This window comes from Lemur catta, chromosome 12 (genome assembly GCF_020740605.2).
Source record: "Lemur catta isolate mLemCat1 chromosome 12, mLemCat1.pri, whole genome shotgun sequence".
NCBI classification, from domain to species: domain Eukaryota; kingdom Metazoa; phylum Chordata; class Mammalia; order Primates; family Lemuridae; genus Lemur; species Lemur catta.
Window position 1 is genome coordinate 84,414,260 of NC_059139.1, and position 12,268 is coordinate 84,426,527.

Consider the following 12,268-nt stretch of genomic DNA (forward strand, 5'->3'; position numbering starts at 1 on the left):
CAATTGAAACTGTTAGAACAAACTTTGAAAAATGCTGTTATAGAGAGATTTGCTTAAGCAATTCTGGAAAGCACCCAAATCCTGAAACAGTGCAGGTAGTAGGCTCCTTGATACACAGAGAACATCAATCAAAACAAATACAAAAAAGAATAACAGTTACTCACATTTGTTCACTAATTCACAGACTATAAAATATTCCCCTGTGATTATCTCTTTTGATTCTCAAGCCCCTTTAGCAAAACTGTATCGTATCCACATTTGCAGATTAAGAAGCAAATGCTAGTGGAGTTTCAGTGTTTAAGATCACATAGCAAGTGGCGGAATATTAGTTTCAAACCAATGATGTTCAAATTCACATCCCTGAGTTTCCATATAATCTGCTGCTTCCTGGCTGATAAAAATAAAAGGTCTTCCTCTTCTTATAAGGTCACTAACCCTACTGTAAGAGCTCCACCCTCATGACCTCACCTAACTCTTACCACTTCCCAAAGGCCCCATCTCCAAATACCATTACATTGGGGGTTAGGACTTAAATAAATGACTTGGGTGCAGGACTCAAATAGTCAATTAATAATAATATCCTTTTGTATCTTTCAAGGCAAGGCTGAGGCATAGGCCACAGCTCATGAACTTTTGGTGACCGACAGGGGTAAAAAGTAGAAGTACCAAGCCAATTAAATAGGTTAGTTTAGGTCATTAAATATGAAATGTTCAATTTTGAATAAAAAGTTTAGTTTATTATATCACAAAAAAGAAGCAGTACAATTAATCAAAGTATGCCCCTAAAGTATTGACCCAGTTTTGCCATCTTAACAGTAGCTGGTTTATGACAGCAGCAAAGAAGCCTGGAGTGTGAATGACCATGAAATTGTAGAAGGCATTTTCTACAGCTTGTTCAGAAATGAATAGTTTTCCTTGCAAGGAGTGGTCCAAAGCCTGGAAGAAGCAGTAGGCCATGGGTGCAAGGTCTGGTGAATATGGTGGATAACAAAGAGTTTCAAGTTCAGCCTCTCCAGTTTGAGCAGCATTGTTTGTGTGACATGTGGCCGGGCTGTGTCTTGCAAGAGGATTGGCCTGTCTCTGTTGACCAGTCTCAGCTGCTTAATCATAAGCATCCTCATCATTTCATCCAACTGGTTGCAGTAGACATCCACTGTAATGGATTGACCAGGTTTCATGAAGCTGTAGTGGATAATACCAGCGCTGGACCACCAAACAGACACCATTAGCTTTTTTCGATGAATATTCAGTTTTAGACTGTGTTTCGGCACTTTATCCAACCTTGTGCTGAACACTTGTGATTGTCTAAAAGAATACTTTTTATCACACCTAACAATACAGTGTAGAAATGGTTCAACTTTATGTCGTGACAGCAAAGAAGGCAAGCTTCAAGACGATTTCTCTTCTGAAGCTGGTTTAATTCATGGGTACCCCATCTATCCAGCTTCTTTACTTTACCATTTGTTTCAAATGGTCCAATATTGTTTGAATAATAATGTCAAACCTTGCTGCTAATTCATGGGCAGGTTGAAATGGATTCGCTTCCACTGCAGCTTTCAGCTCATCATTATCCACTTTGGTCTCAGGTCACCCACATGGCTCATTTTCAAGGTTAAAATCACCAGAATGGAACTTCTCAAACCACTGATGTACTGTACATTCAATAGCCACGTCCTTCCCAAATACTTTGTTGATATTTCAAGCTGTCTGTGGTGCACTGGTTCCATGACAGAACTCATATTTGAAAATAACACGAATTTTTGGCTTTTCCATGGTTTCCTGAAAATTGTTCTAAAAAAAAAAAAAAAACTTTGAAAGATAATCACAAGCCAAACTGTGCATTTGGAAGAATGAGGTGTACTTTCAACATAAAAATAAAACAAAAAGTGTCAAAATGAAATGTCAGAGATATCAATTTAGTACTTAAGGAAATGGGACATTTCATATTTAGTGACTTTAATGGCATCATTATTGACGCAAATTATTTTATCAAGATCCAGCAATTCAGATTGACAGGATGTCTTAGGCCTTATGCTTCTGCATCACACAGAATGTCTTTGACTACTTGCTAGAATGCAGAGTTGGGTCAGTCATTCTATCCCAGTTCCTAAATGAGGAACTTAAATCGAATACTCTATCTGGCCATAAACAGTAGAAATATTGGTGGCCACCCAACACCTGGAAGGACATGGCTTTATGTCTGAAGGCCAGGGTGTTCCTTAAGTAAAGGAGGGGTATAACTTCTGGCAACTTCTTTGTCCTCTCTGACTTTGTCCTTTTCCCCTTTAATCATTTCCTTGGGTTGGGGGAAGACTTTGAAACTTAATAGGACAAGAATTGCCAAGTAACTACTAAAAATTATCTGGGTATATGAATGATTAAATAGGACTTTTGATTATCTTGGTGCATGCAGTGTGTATTGAGTTCTACAAAATGATCAAGGTGTCCTTGGTTGTAGCTGACTTCCCTTCTAGGAAAAGATTCTGTTAATCAGTACAGAGTGGCAAATGGTTCAAATTTTAGGAACACTTCCTTAGTCACAGATGTGAGTGACCTGGAATACTGAAAGTCCTAGGTAGGCTCTCTCATCACCTGGTCCAACAGTTTGAAGCTGAGAGGTTCAGTGAATTTAGGATTATCATGTTAGGCACTGTCCCCAGGGTTTCAGGATGAACAGTAATTCCTGAAAACTTGAGTGAAACGGAATAATTATTTTGAGCACTGCTTACACATGTAGTGGGCAGTTCAGCAGAGCACTGTGGTGCTTAAAGTCTCTAGAGCCGGGTACCGACCCTGAGATTGGAATGAATGAGGGAGTAGATGGCTCCTGACTTGGGTAAACTAAATGCCAAATTTAAAACTTGAGAAAAGCTAGCTTGAGGCAGCAGAAACAACTAAAAAATGTCAATCTGTAAGTGTGAGATACAAGTAAGGTATATAATCCAATCTAAGGGCTATATGGTGGATATATATTGTTTTATTTTCCCAGGAACGTTATCTCTTCTTTTAGGAAAGAAATAGACCACAGAGTAGGCAACTTGATCCAAGTTGGGCTAATCATTACACTTCCTCACCACCAGTTACTGACCCAAGACAGACCACTACTAATTCATATGGTGTCTGTCCCTACACAAGGGAAGTGGGGAAGGAGCTCTCTGGGGCTTTTTCATAAGAAAGCAAATCCCATCCACATGGGCTCTGCCCTCAGGACTTAATTCCCAAAGAGCCCCACCTCCTAATACCATTACCTTGGGAATTAGGATTTAAAGTGCATTTTGCGGGGGGTGGGGTGGATATTCAGACCATAGCAGAGATCAAGTATAATAAAATGAACTGATTGCAGTTAGGAAAGAGGGCAGGAAGAAATACTCGGAGGAAATCCTACTTTATATTAAAATCATGTGTAGAATTATCTAATTATTCCTCCTGGGATTATGTCTTGTTAAACCTAGTGGCACATCCACTCCAGAGCATAGATTTTTGCCAGAGTAATAATTTTAAAGCTATTTATTGAATAGAATTAATTTCAAAACACACAGAGACAACACTTTATCCATTCATTCATTGTGTCAAGCATTTATTGAGCAGCCTGTTTGCAACAGACACAGTTCTAATTACTCAGGATACTAAAATGAGTATTTGTATTTAAACTTTCAGATCACATTTGCTTTTTTTTTTTTTTTAACCAGTGTGTAACAACAGTACATAGCCATCATGCCAAAAGCAGTTGATACACTGCAAGGAGACATTCTCCAGTCAAATGGAGACAGCCTAACAAAATATATGAGTGAACAAGAAGTTCTCGCTCTCAATTCGTTGCTCCCTAGAGGTGAAACATTGGATGTGCCATTTAGCCTCCCAAGGCCTCAGTTTTCTCGTTAATAACATAGCGAAATTTAACTGTATGATCTTTCAGGCTTATTCTAGCTAAAAATAAACATAAAGTATTCTTTTTAATCTCACAGACCAGTGGTTTTCAAAGTGTGATCTCTTACCAACAGCCTAGAAACTTGTTAAAGTGTCTCCCATCTCCCAGTGCAAACTACTTTGGTCAGAACAAACCTTTTTCTTTTTTCTTTTTCTTTTTTTTTATTCTTTACATTTTGAAATATATCTAAAGACTTCACTGGATCTTATAAACAAAAATAAGTTCATGCAAGGAAAAAAAATGAAAGTCTTTATTAAGAGTAACTTTACATTATGCATATCAGTCTTTGAGAATCAATGAGGGATATTACGGTAGTGTGTCAATAATAGTCACTGCCAACAAAATGGGACAAAATATTTTGGGAATGTTCTTGTGCTCTTTGTGAATTAAAAATTAGTCATTATCATAGGACTTCCTTCTGTAGGTTAATTATTAGGTATCAAATGCAATGATTAAACACACACACTCACTTAAGAATACTGATAAGGGTTTATAACTGAAGAAGCAACCACTAGATGATCTCTCATAATTAACTAATTCGTCCTGCTACAAAATTCAGAAAATGAAGAATAAAGAGACAGAAAAAATAACACATTGGTTGTATATTTACATCCATAAATGAGTAAGACCCTTCTCTATTTAGAAAACTGTTATCCTAAGTTTATAAGTAATGTATTTTGGATGTGTAACTGTTTGCAGCTAGCACTAGATCATAAGTAAATTTATGGAAAGCATCATCAAAAATTTCATTATTGTCACCTTTGTTGTGCGGTTGTTTTGGTCCAAATCATCATATATACTGATCTCTGACACTTTAGGATAAGCCAAAGGAATAAAAGATTTTTCCGTAATGGTAATATGAAAATAGGAAGTAAATAGATTTTATTCGTATTCATATGTTCTTTTCATTCTGCCCCATTCTCCTCTATATTTCTAACTCTGTAAAATTTTCTTCTTTAGAAACATTTTATGAAGATTTGTTTTAAGCAATCTTAAATGACTAGAAGATACTGTTAGATACCACTGGTTTCTCAGTTTGGTCTTGGAAACCAATTTTAACTTTTCCGCTTTTCAGTTAATTCTAAATTGTAAATAGATATGGATACAGATATAGATAGATGATAGCTATTAAATAGTAAATTGTGTTGAGTAAATTGTATTGTGGGTGTGGGTGGTGTTTTTCAGAGTAATAGTTACAATTTGATTTTGATCCAGAATAATTTGGTTCAGTAGCTACAATGGATATCATAGAACAGATTTTTTTTTAAATCTTTAGTGAAGGAAACTTAAGTAGCATGGGAATATTCCTATATCGTAGGAGGATTAATTTGTCCCTGGGAAGGAAAACACCACTTTCTTTCTTCGTATCTAATACCCTTGCCTAAAATCATTAAACTTTGAGTTTTGGGCGCTTCCTTATTCACTTGCCTACTATTGAGAGTCAACACTTCAAATCTAGAAGAGCTGTTTCTATTTTACCCTAACACTAGCTCCTGCCATTCCTGACCCTTTGTCTTTCTTCAGATATAAGATTATCATCAAAGATCGGGGATTTTCAGTGGGGAAATTGTTAAACCTGATATAATTATTTTTACTGTTGCATTTTTATAAAATAGAGAAGAACCTGAAGAGATAAACGAAATTAAAAGAATCTATTCTTCCTACATCAGAGAACTTAAGCATATTATTTAACACTTCTAATCATTTCTTCTCTTTTTCTCCTCTCCAATTTTGCTTGCTGAAAAGTGGTTCTTTTATTCTTTTCTTATTTTATTCACCTTACAGCAGCATCTGCTTGCTTTCTTCTTTTTCCTCTGATTTTTCAATGCAATTTTTGGTGCTGTATTCTTTTGACACCACTTCTAAATTTTTTCTTCTGTTCTCATTTGTCCTCTATATTCCAAATATGACTTCCAAATATTTTGTCACGATGAATTGTTTAGAATGAAGAGAGTGATTGATTAAGAGCCTGCAGAACTGGGCAGAGGAGAGCTGCCAACATATTCTTCACGTACAGAAGCATGTTGGAGCTACCTGGAGTGTGAGAAGCAAGAAACAGAGAGCCCTGCTAAGGCATGACCAAAAGGGGAAACCTATTAAAAGAATGATCTGGAGGAGTGTGCACTGAAGAAAATAGAGCCAGCCTGCCAGGTCAGTAGCTAATAGCCCATGGGTTTGCTACTAAGGAAATTAAAACTCTAGCTAATGAGAATGGTAGCCACCTACTGAGAATGAATTGAAGGCTTCCTATTAACTCCCCTCCGTGGGTCCTTTTGACAGAACAGTAAGAAAGTTATTTCCTATTTGTTTAGTAGTGAAAGGCTTGAAATGGAGGGTAAAAAATGATAGAAGAGAAATTGGAGATATATTTTTATTTGGCTCCTTCAGGAGATCCAAATAGGATGTTTTTCCCCCTCATTTAAACCATAAATCAGCACAGGTCACATAAAGAGGAAGGTCAGTTAAAAAAAAAAAAAAGGAAGAAAAAAAAAAAAAGGAGTTAGCCTAGATAAGTAGTATAGCCAAGATGACTCAGACAGCCTCTGGGGGTTATGGAGGGATTTTTGGTGTGGGGCTTCAAATTAATAAATCCGCTATTAGCTTTGTGGAATCAGCAGGATTAGGCTACCTCTTTCAAGAACACTGGTTAAATTTCATGGTTCAAGTAGATAAGGGGTCGCTATTATGCACATCTCCTCTTTTTTCCTGCAGAAGTAAGAAGTCTCTTTAAGTCGCAGGTCACTGGGATAGCAATCGGGGGCCTCTGGACGTCATTTGGCTCTGGAAAAGCATTGGGGTCACTTTACTGACCCTAACGCCCACTGCTGATCCTACTGTGGTGGTTTCTAAATTGGCCAAAGTCTCTGGTAGCGGGCGAAGCAAAAGGAATCCAGGCTGGAGGTGAGAAGACACACAGCAGGCTGATGGGGGCATTTCGGAACCAAGACAGGGGACGGGCAGGACACGAACGTGGCCCCCTGCACGTCGATACCCAGGCGGCCCGGGAGGGACCCGGGGGGAAACGTCGAGGGGACCGGAGCCGACAGCCCGGCCCGGCGCCCGTCCGCGGGCGGGAGCGGCGCGTGTGCGCGAGAGCGGCGGGCGCGGCGGGAGGAGGCGCAGGCGCGGTGCTCGCCCGTCCGCAGCCCGCGCCGCGTCTCGGGAGTCGATGGCAGCACCGCGGTGCGGCCGCCCGGCCGAGCGCGCAGCGCAGCCGCACGCCGCTGCCCGGGGAGCGCCCAAGATGTGGGGGGACCGGGGCGGCAGCGGCCGCAGCAGCGCCAGGGACGGGGGCACGCAGCAGCCTCCGCTCGCCCGCCTGTCCTGACCTGCCTCGCTTGTCCCCAAAGAATGTCAGCCAAGTCCAAGGGGAACCCCTCCTCCTCCTCTCCAGCCGAAGGAGCGCCGGCAGCCTCCAAAACCAAGGTGAAGGAACAGATCAAAATCATCGTGGAGGATCTGGAATTAGTCCTGGGCGACCTGAAGGACGTGGCCAAGGAACTCAAGGAGGTGAGGGGCGCGGGGACGGGGAGGGGGTTCGGCACCCTTCGCTCCCTCGGGCTTCCCGGTCCCGTTTTCCGTAGGGACTGCCAAATTTGTAAACTCCCGGGAAACTACGGAAAGACGCCTGCAGACTGACTTTCTTTGCTCCGGGGACTCTACTCCGGAGAAGAGTTGTTGTTGCACTTTCTTTTTTTAATCAGGAAGAAATCAACTAGTGTCTTAATCGATGGACCTGGGATGGTGGGAAGGGCGACCGCACGCGTGTCTGTGTGTGTGTGTGTGATGACGGCGGAGGGGTAACGGGGGTGTGTCGGCCGACGAAGACGCGAGCAGCCCGGCCGGAGCGTGCGAGATGCTTCTCTCCTGTCCCCTCGCTCCCCGAGTCCTCTGGCAAGCCCGCTCCCTGCCTGGCAGCCTCCCCGAGTGGGGGCCAAAAGGGGGCCGGGTTCTGGGCCCTGGGCCAGGCCAGGGAGGGCAGCCCCGGGGAGGCTTGGCTCAGGCTCCCCTGCCGTCTCCGGAGCCCCACTGGGAGGAAGGCGACTTGGGCTGCTGGCGCGAGAGTCCAGCCTCGGGGATATGGAGGGGTTCTGGGACTTTCTCACTTTCGCAGTTCCTGAAGCATCCCCTTCTCTCCTGCGACTGTCGCTCCCAGTAACTCTGGGCCTTCCCGCTACCCCACCTCTGCTTCCTTCCTTCCATCCTGTCCCCGCTTGTCATTGAACCTGGGGAGCAGGGCGCGCAGGCGAGAGTGTGTGTGTGTGTGTGTGTGTGTGTGTGTGTGTGTGTGTGTGTGTAGCGAGCGCGCGCGCCGGGGTCTTGCCACCGGGTCCCGGCTGTTTGGAACCGAGACTGTTCTGGTTCTTACACCCTCCCTCCATCCCACTTCTGTTCGCCCCTCCATCCCCACCCCTCCGTGATCCGGGTGGAAAGGAGCCGAGATGGTGTCAGGTCTGAGGCTGCGTAACCCACGCGGCTGCTCCGGGCGGGGGCCAGGGCCGGGTTGGAAGGGGTGGGGTCTTCCGCGAGTCAGGCCGGCGCTAGTGGCTCGGTGGAGCCGTGGCACAGTCCCGGCGCGGTGCCCCCCACTGCACGGGCGCCTGGCGTGGTTCTCGGGGAGAGAGTCCGCAGCCCCAGGTCGCGAGAGCTGAGACTGTAACTTCCAAGGTGGTGGCCACAGCGGGAGGAGAAGGGGTGGGGCGTAGTCTGGGTCCAAAATTGCAATCCTGTTTCTGAGGCCAAGGAGGAGGAGATTGAGGGTTGTTTGGTTGACTGGCCTCTAGAGATTAATGTCCTGTATTCAATTTCCAATCCAAATTTGAGGAGAGTCCCCTAGTCCCCCCCTCCTCCCCTTATTACCTCTGTGAACTAAACTCCACATTTGTTACCAAATATAATTCTGTTAAAACGGCCCGTTCGTCGCTGGGGTTCATTTTGCCAATGGCAAATGTCATTTCTGTAGTTTGTTTCACAGACGGAACGTAATTACTACTGAGGTCCTGAGAGTGGCTGTTGATATAGATGCAGGGATAAAACTTGTCCGTGTTTTCAGGCTTCCCTAGGATTATTGCTTCACAACTGGTTGGCAGATGGAGGGGTTATGCATTGAAATTCAAGTCTAAAGATGTTCGTTTCTTTGTTATTCTTTTATTTGACATCTTTGGCAGGCTGTGTTTTCATCTGAAACATTATGGCGTTTTAAAAAATGAACAAATGGGGCATGTTCCTTTTGGCAGAATTATGCCTTATAGTTGAGCTTTCTAAGGTGGGGGATGTGTTAAACCTGCAGCAGCACAGTAAGGCATTTACTGTTTTTGCCAGGCTGAGATTAAGAGAAAGATAGTCAGTCAAAATTCTGCATCTGTGGGCCATACTTCCTTATGTTATGATGTGTCAGTCCACTCACTATTTTTCGTGGAATAAATTACAAGAAACTGCACATAGTCCTGGCTCTGCTTTGCATCATTATTCTATGGACATTTGGAGACCAAATAGATCTATGGTGAAACTTTTAACCTCCCTGTGATTCTCGGTTAGAATCACAAAGGTGTAAATCAGGGAGTCTCTTGGTCTCTCTCTGTCTTCATTTACTTGAGGATTTTTAAGGGAAAGAAAAGGTAGTATAAAAGGAATTTAAAAAAGCATAGATAATGTATTAATACAACCAAGTAGATGAAGCGATCTAACAGATCTAGAGATAAAATTTTGACTTGATGTTTTGGAAACTTTGATTACCCGGGCTTGTCTGAGTAAAAATCTCACCATGAAACTGAATTTTATGAATTATGTGATGTGTTTGTTAATTACTTTTGTGTGAATTTCATCATCCTAGGTTTGCACATGGAGATGTTATACTATGGCTGAATCTCAAAACATTGAACTATGTAATATGAATGAGAGTTATTTTGAGAACAAAATATTTATAGGACGTGTTTAACCAATGACATCTTGCAGTTGTCCATCATTTATCTTTATGGGATAATCCTGCATATGTGATTGAAAATGTCTTTGATGTGGTTTTGAATAAAAGAATAACACTTTGTTTACTAAAAAGTTTTTGGTTTCTATACCTATGACTTATAAACATTGCTGTTAATTAATTCATCAGTTGTCATATTCAATATTCTGGTAGTTTATAATTAGTATACATTAACTGTTATATTTAGAATTCTAATTTATTCATTGGTAGTGCTATGCTTTTAGACCATGATATATTTTGATATAAATTATCAGCAAGCTTTTATAACTTAGAACAGAAATTAAAAATAAAGGAGTGGCTATGACTAGATCACTATGTCAGTTACCATTTGTTTTTCCTTTCTACTTTTTTTCAATCTAATTAAAATGAAGTCTTTTGTTTTGAATACTCTGTCCTTTAGTTTAGCATAAGCTTTCAGGGTTGGGGAACCTGTGGCCTTAAGGTGAAATGTGGCCTTCTCCGTCCTGAAGTGGGGCCTTTTGACTAAATCCAAATTTTACAGAACAAATCCTTTTATGAAAAGGGGTGTAGCAGAGAAAGATGAAGCTTTTCTTTCCTCTTTGGTGCTTAAAAAAGAAGAATTTTGAAATCAGAAGGCTGCAGCTTCCCCTCCCCTGCACGGTTTGAGGTTATTCTGAAATTGCTTTTCTTTGTAGAAGTTTTCTGAACTTCAGTCATTTGAAAATTCAGGTAGTAGAGTAGATTCAAACATAATAGTAGCTACTTGAAACAGTTTAATAAGTAGTAACAAAACTCCAGCCTGTCTAGAAAGAAGAATTGTTATTATGGGTGTCTTTTTTATAATTATTTAGTTATAATTACTTTGCCAGTTATAATTGTATTATATATTGGGAGAAGAGGAATAGGATTTCTAGGAAGTCTAAGGGCAGTTTTATTCTGCCCTCAGAATTTAGTAAATTTCAAATAACTAGACTTTTCAGAAATAACATGGATATTTTGGTCTTCTTTACTACTATGGAAAAGCCTTAAATATAATTTAGTGTATTTATTCAGCACCTACCCTGTTTCAAGTATTATACTATCTTTTTATTGCTACCAAGATGAATGAGTTGTAGTTTCTGGTCTCAGTGCGTGCAAAAGGTTAGTTTGGGATGTATTTATCCTGCCTTTTAATATCATGGTATAAAAAGGTAGAGCCTTTAGTGGCCACTCTCACGATAGGCTTGGAAAAGAAAGCAGAATTGAGAATAAGAATGACTCTATGTTGATTTATAAACCAATATATGCTATGTACTTAGTATAATAGTATGGCAAACATTTGATGAAGATAGTAGAATCTTAAAAAGATGATAAGGTATGAATTTTAAGAAATTTACAATTTATTTAGATTGTCGTGATTAACATAAATGGATCTGTGTCATATATAGGAGACCACATATCCAAATATGATAACTAAATATTGAAGATTTTCAAGAAGGCAAGTCCATTAGAGAAATGAAGAGTCAAAAAGGAAGATTTTGAATCAGTTGTTGTAACATGGATAAGATTGGAAGAGGTAACAGGAGAAGAAATTAATAGGAAATAGCTTTTGAATGTAAGATTAATCCATATTGCTTTTTTATACACATTGAAAAAAAGAAAAAAAATAATGGTGAAACTCTAGAGTTGTAGGGATAAAATTAACCATAACTGGTAGAGCAGGTGTGAGTAGTACTTTTTCACTAAGAAATGTAGAAACAAAGCTTTTGCTTTTTATAAATAGTTCTTAAATAATCTGACATTGTTGGGTAGCAATTTGCCTGTTCTTTTATGATCCCACTGGTAAACTGTTGTGTATCAAATGTTAGTGTTAATACGGGATCACAGATCTTGTTGGTTAGAGTGACATTGGAATCTCTAATATTTTCATCTGGAAACAAAATTCATCACTGCTTTAGCTGGATTCTCTTTTAGACTGATTATAACCTTGAGCATTTTTTGTAGCGTTTCATTTTATGATTTCAAGTAACATGACTAGTACATGAGTTGAACTATTTGTGTATATATATATGTACATTTTTTGTTTTTTATTTTGGAGGAGCATAGTGAGTAGACATAACTCTTATGGAAGAACCAGTTAAAATGAGATGTTTTGTTAGTGCCCTAGAAGCAGTCAGTGATTGGACCCCATGGCTGAGAAGGTCTCAGCATTGTAGCTGTAAACTGTAAAGCACTCATGGTTTTTCTTATAAATTCATAAACAGAAATAAGTTAAACTTTAGTTTTGAAAATTTGACAACGTATAGGAAACAGTCTGATTTTGTTCAGATAAAAACAGAATTAACAATTCTCTTCAAAATATATTTGCTTTTAAATGTTCTCTCCTTTTTAATGGCTTATCCACTTGAAGTTCCATAGTT

General features: G+C 40.5%; 1 protein-coding gene across 4 annotated transcripts in view; it reads left to right on the forward strand.

Annotated features, from left to right (window-relative positions):
- The first annotated feature begins 6,817 nt into the window (after nucleotides 1-6,817).
- PRR16 (proline rich 16) overlaps nucleotides 6,818-12,268 on the forward strand; it is a 193,726-nt gene continuing 188,275 nt past the window's right edge. For 2 of the 4 annotated variants that reach the window (XM_045565972.1, XM_045565973.1), the window contains exon 1: nucleotides 7,388-7,438. Coding sequence is in view for 2 of the 4 variants with exons in the window: in XM_045565971.1 (XP_045421927.1) it covers nucleotides 7,280-7,438 (159 nt within the window). In the remaining 2 variants the exon portion in view is untranslated. Of the gene's footprint in view, nucleotides 6,830-7,083; nucleotides 7,439-12,268 lie in introns of those variants that run through there. The other 2 variants (XM_045565971.1, XM_045565970.1) reach the window with 2 other exon arrangements.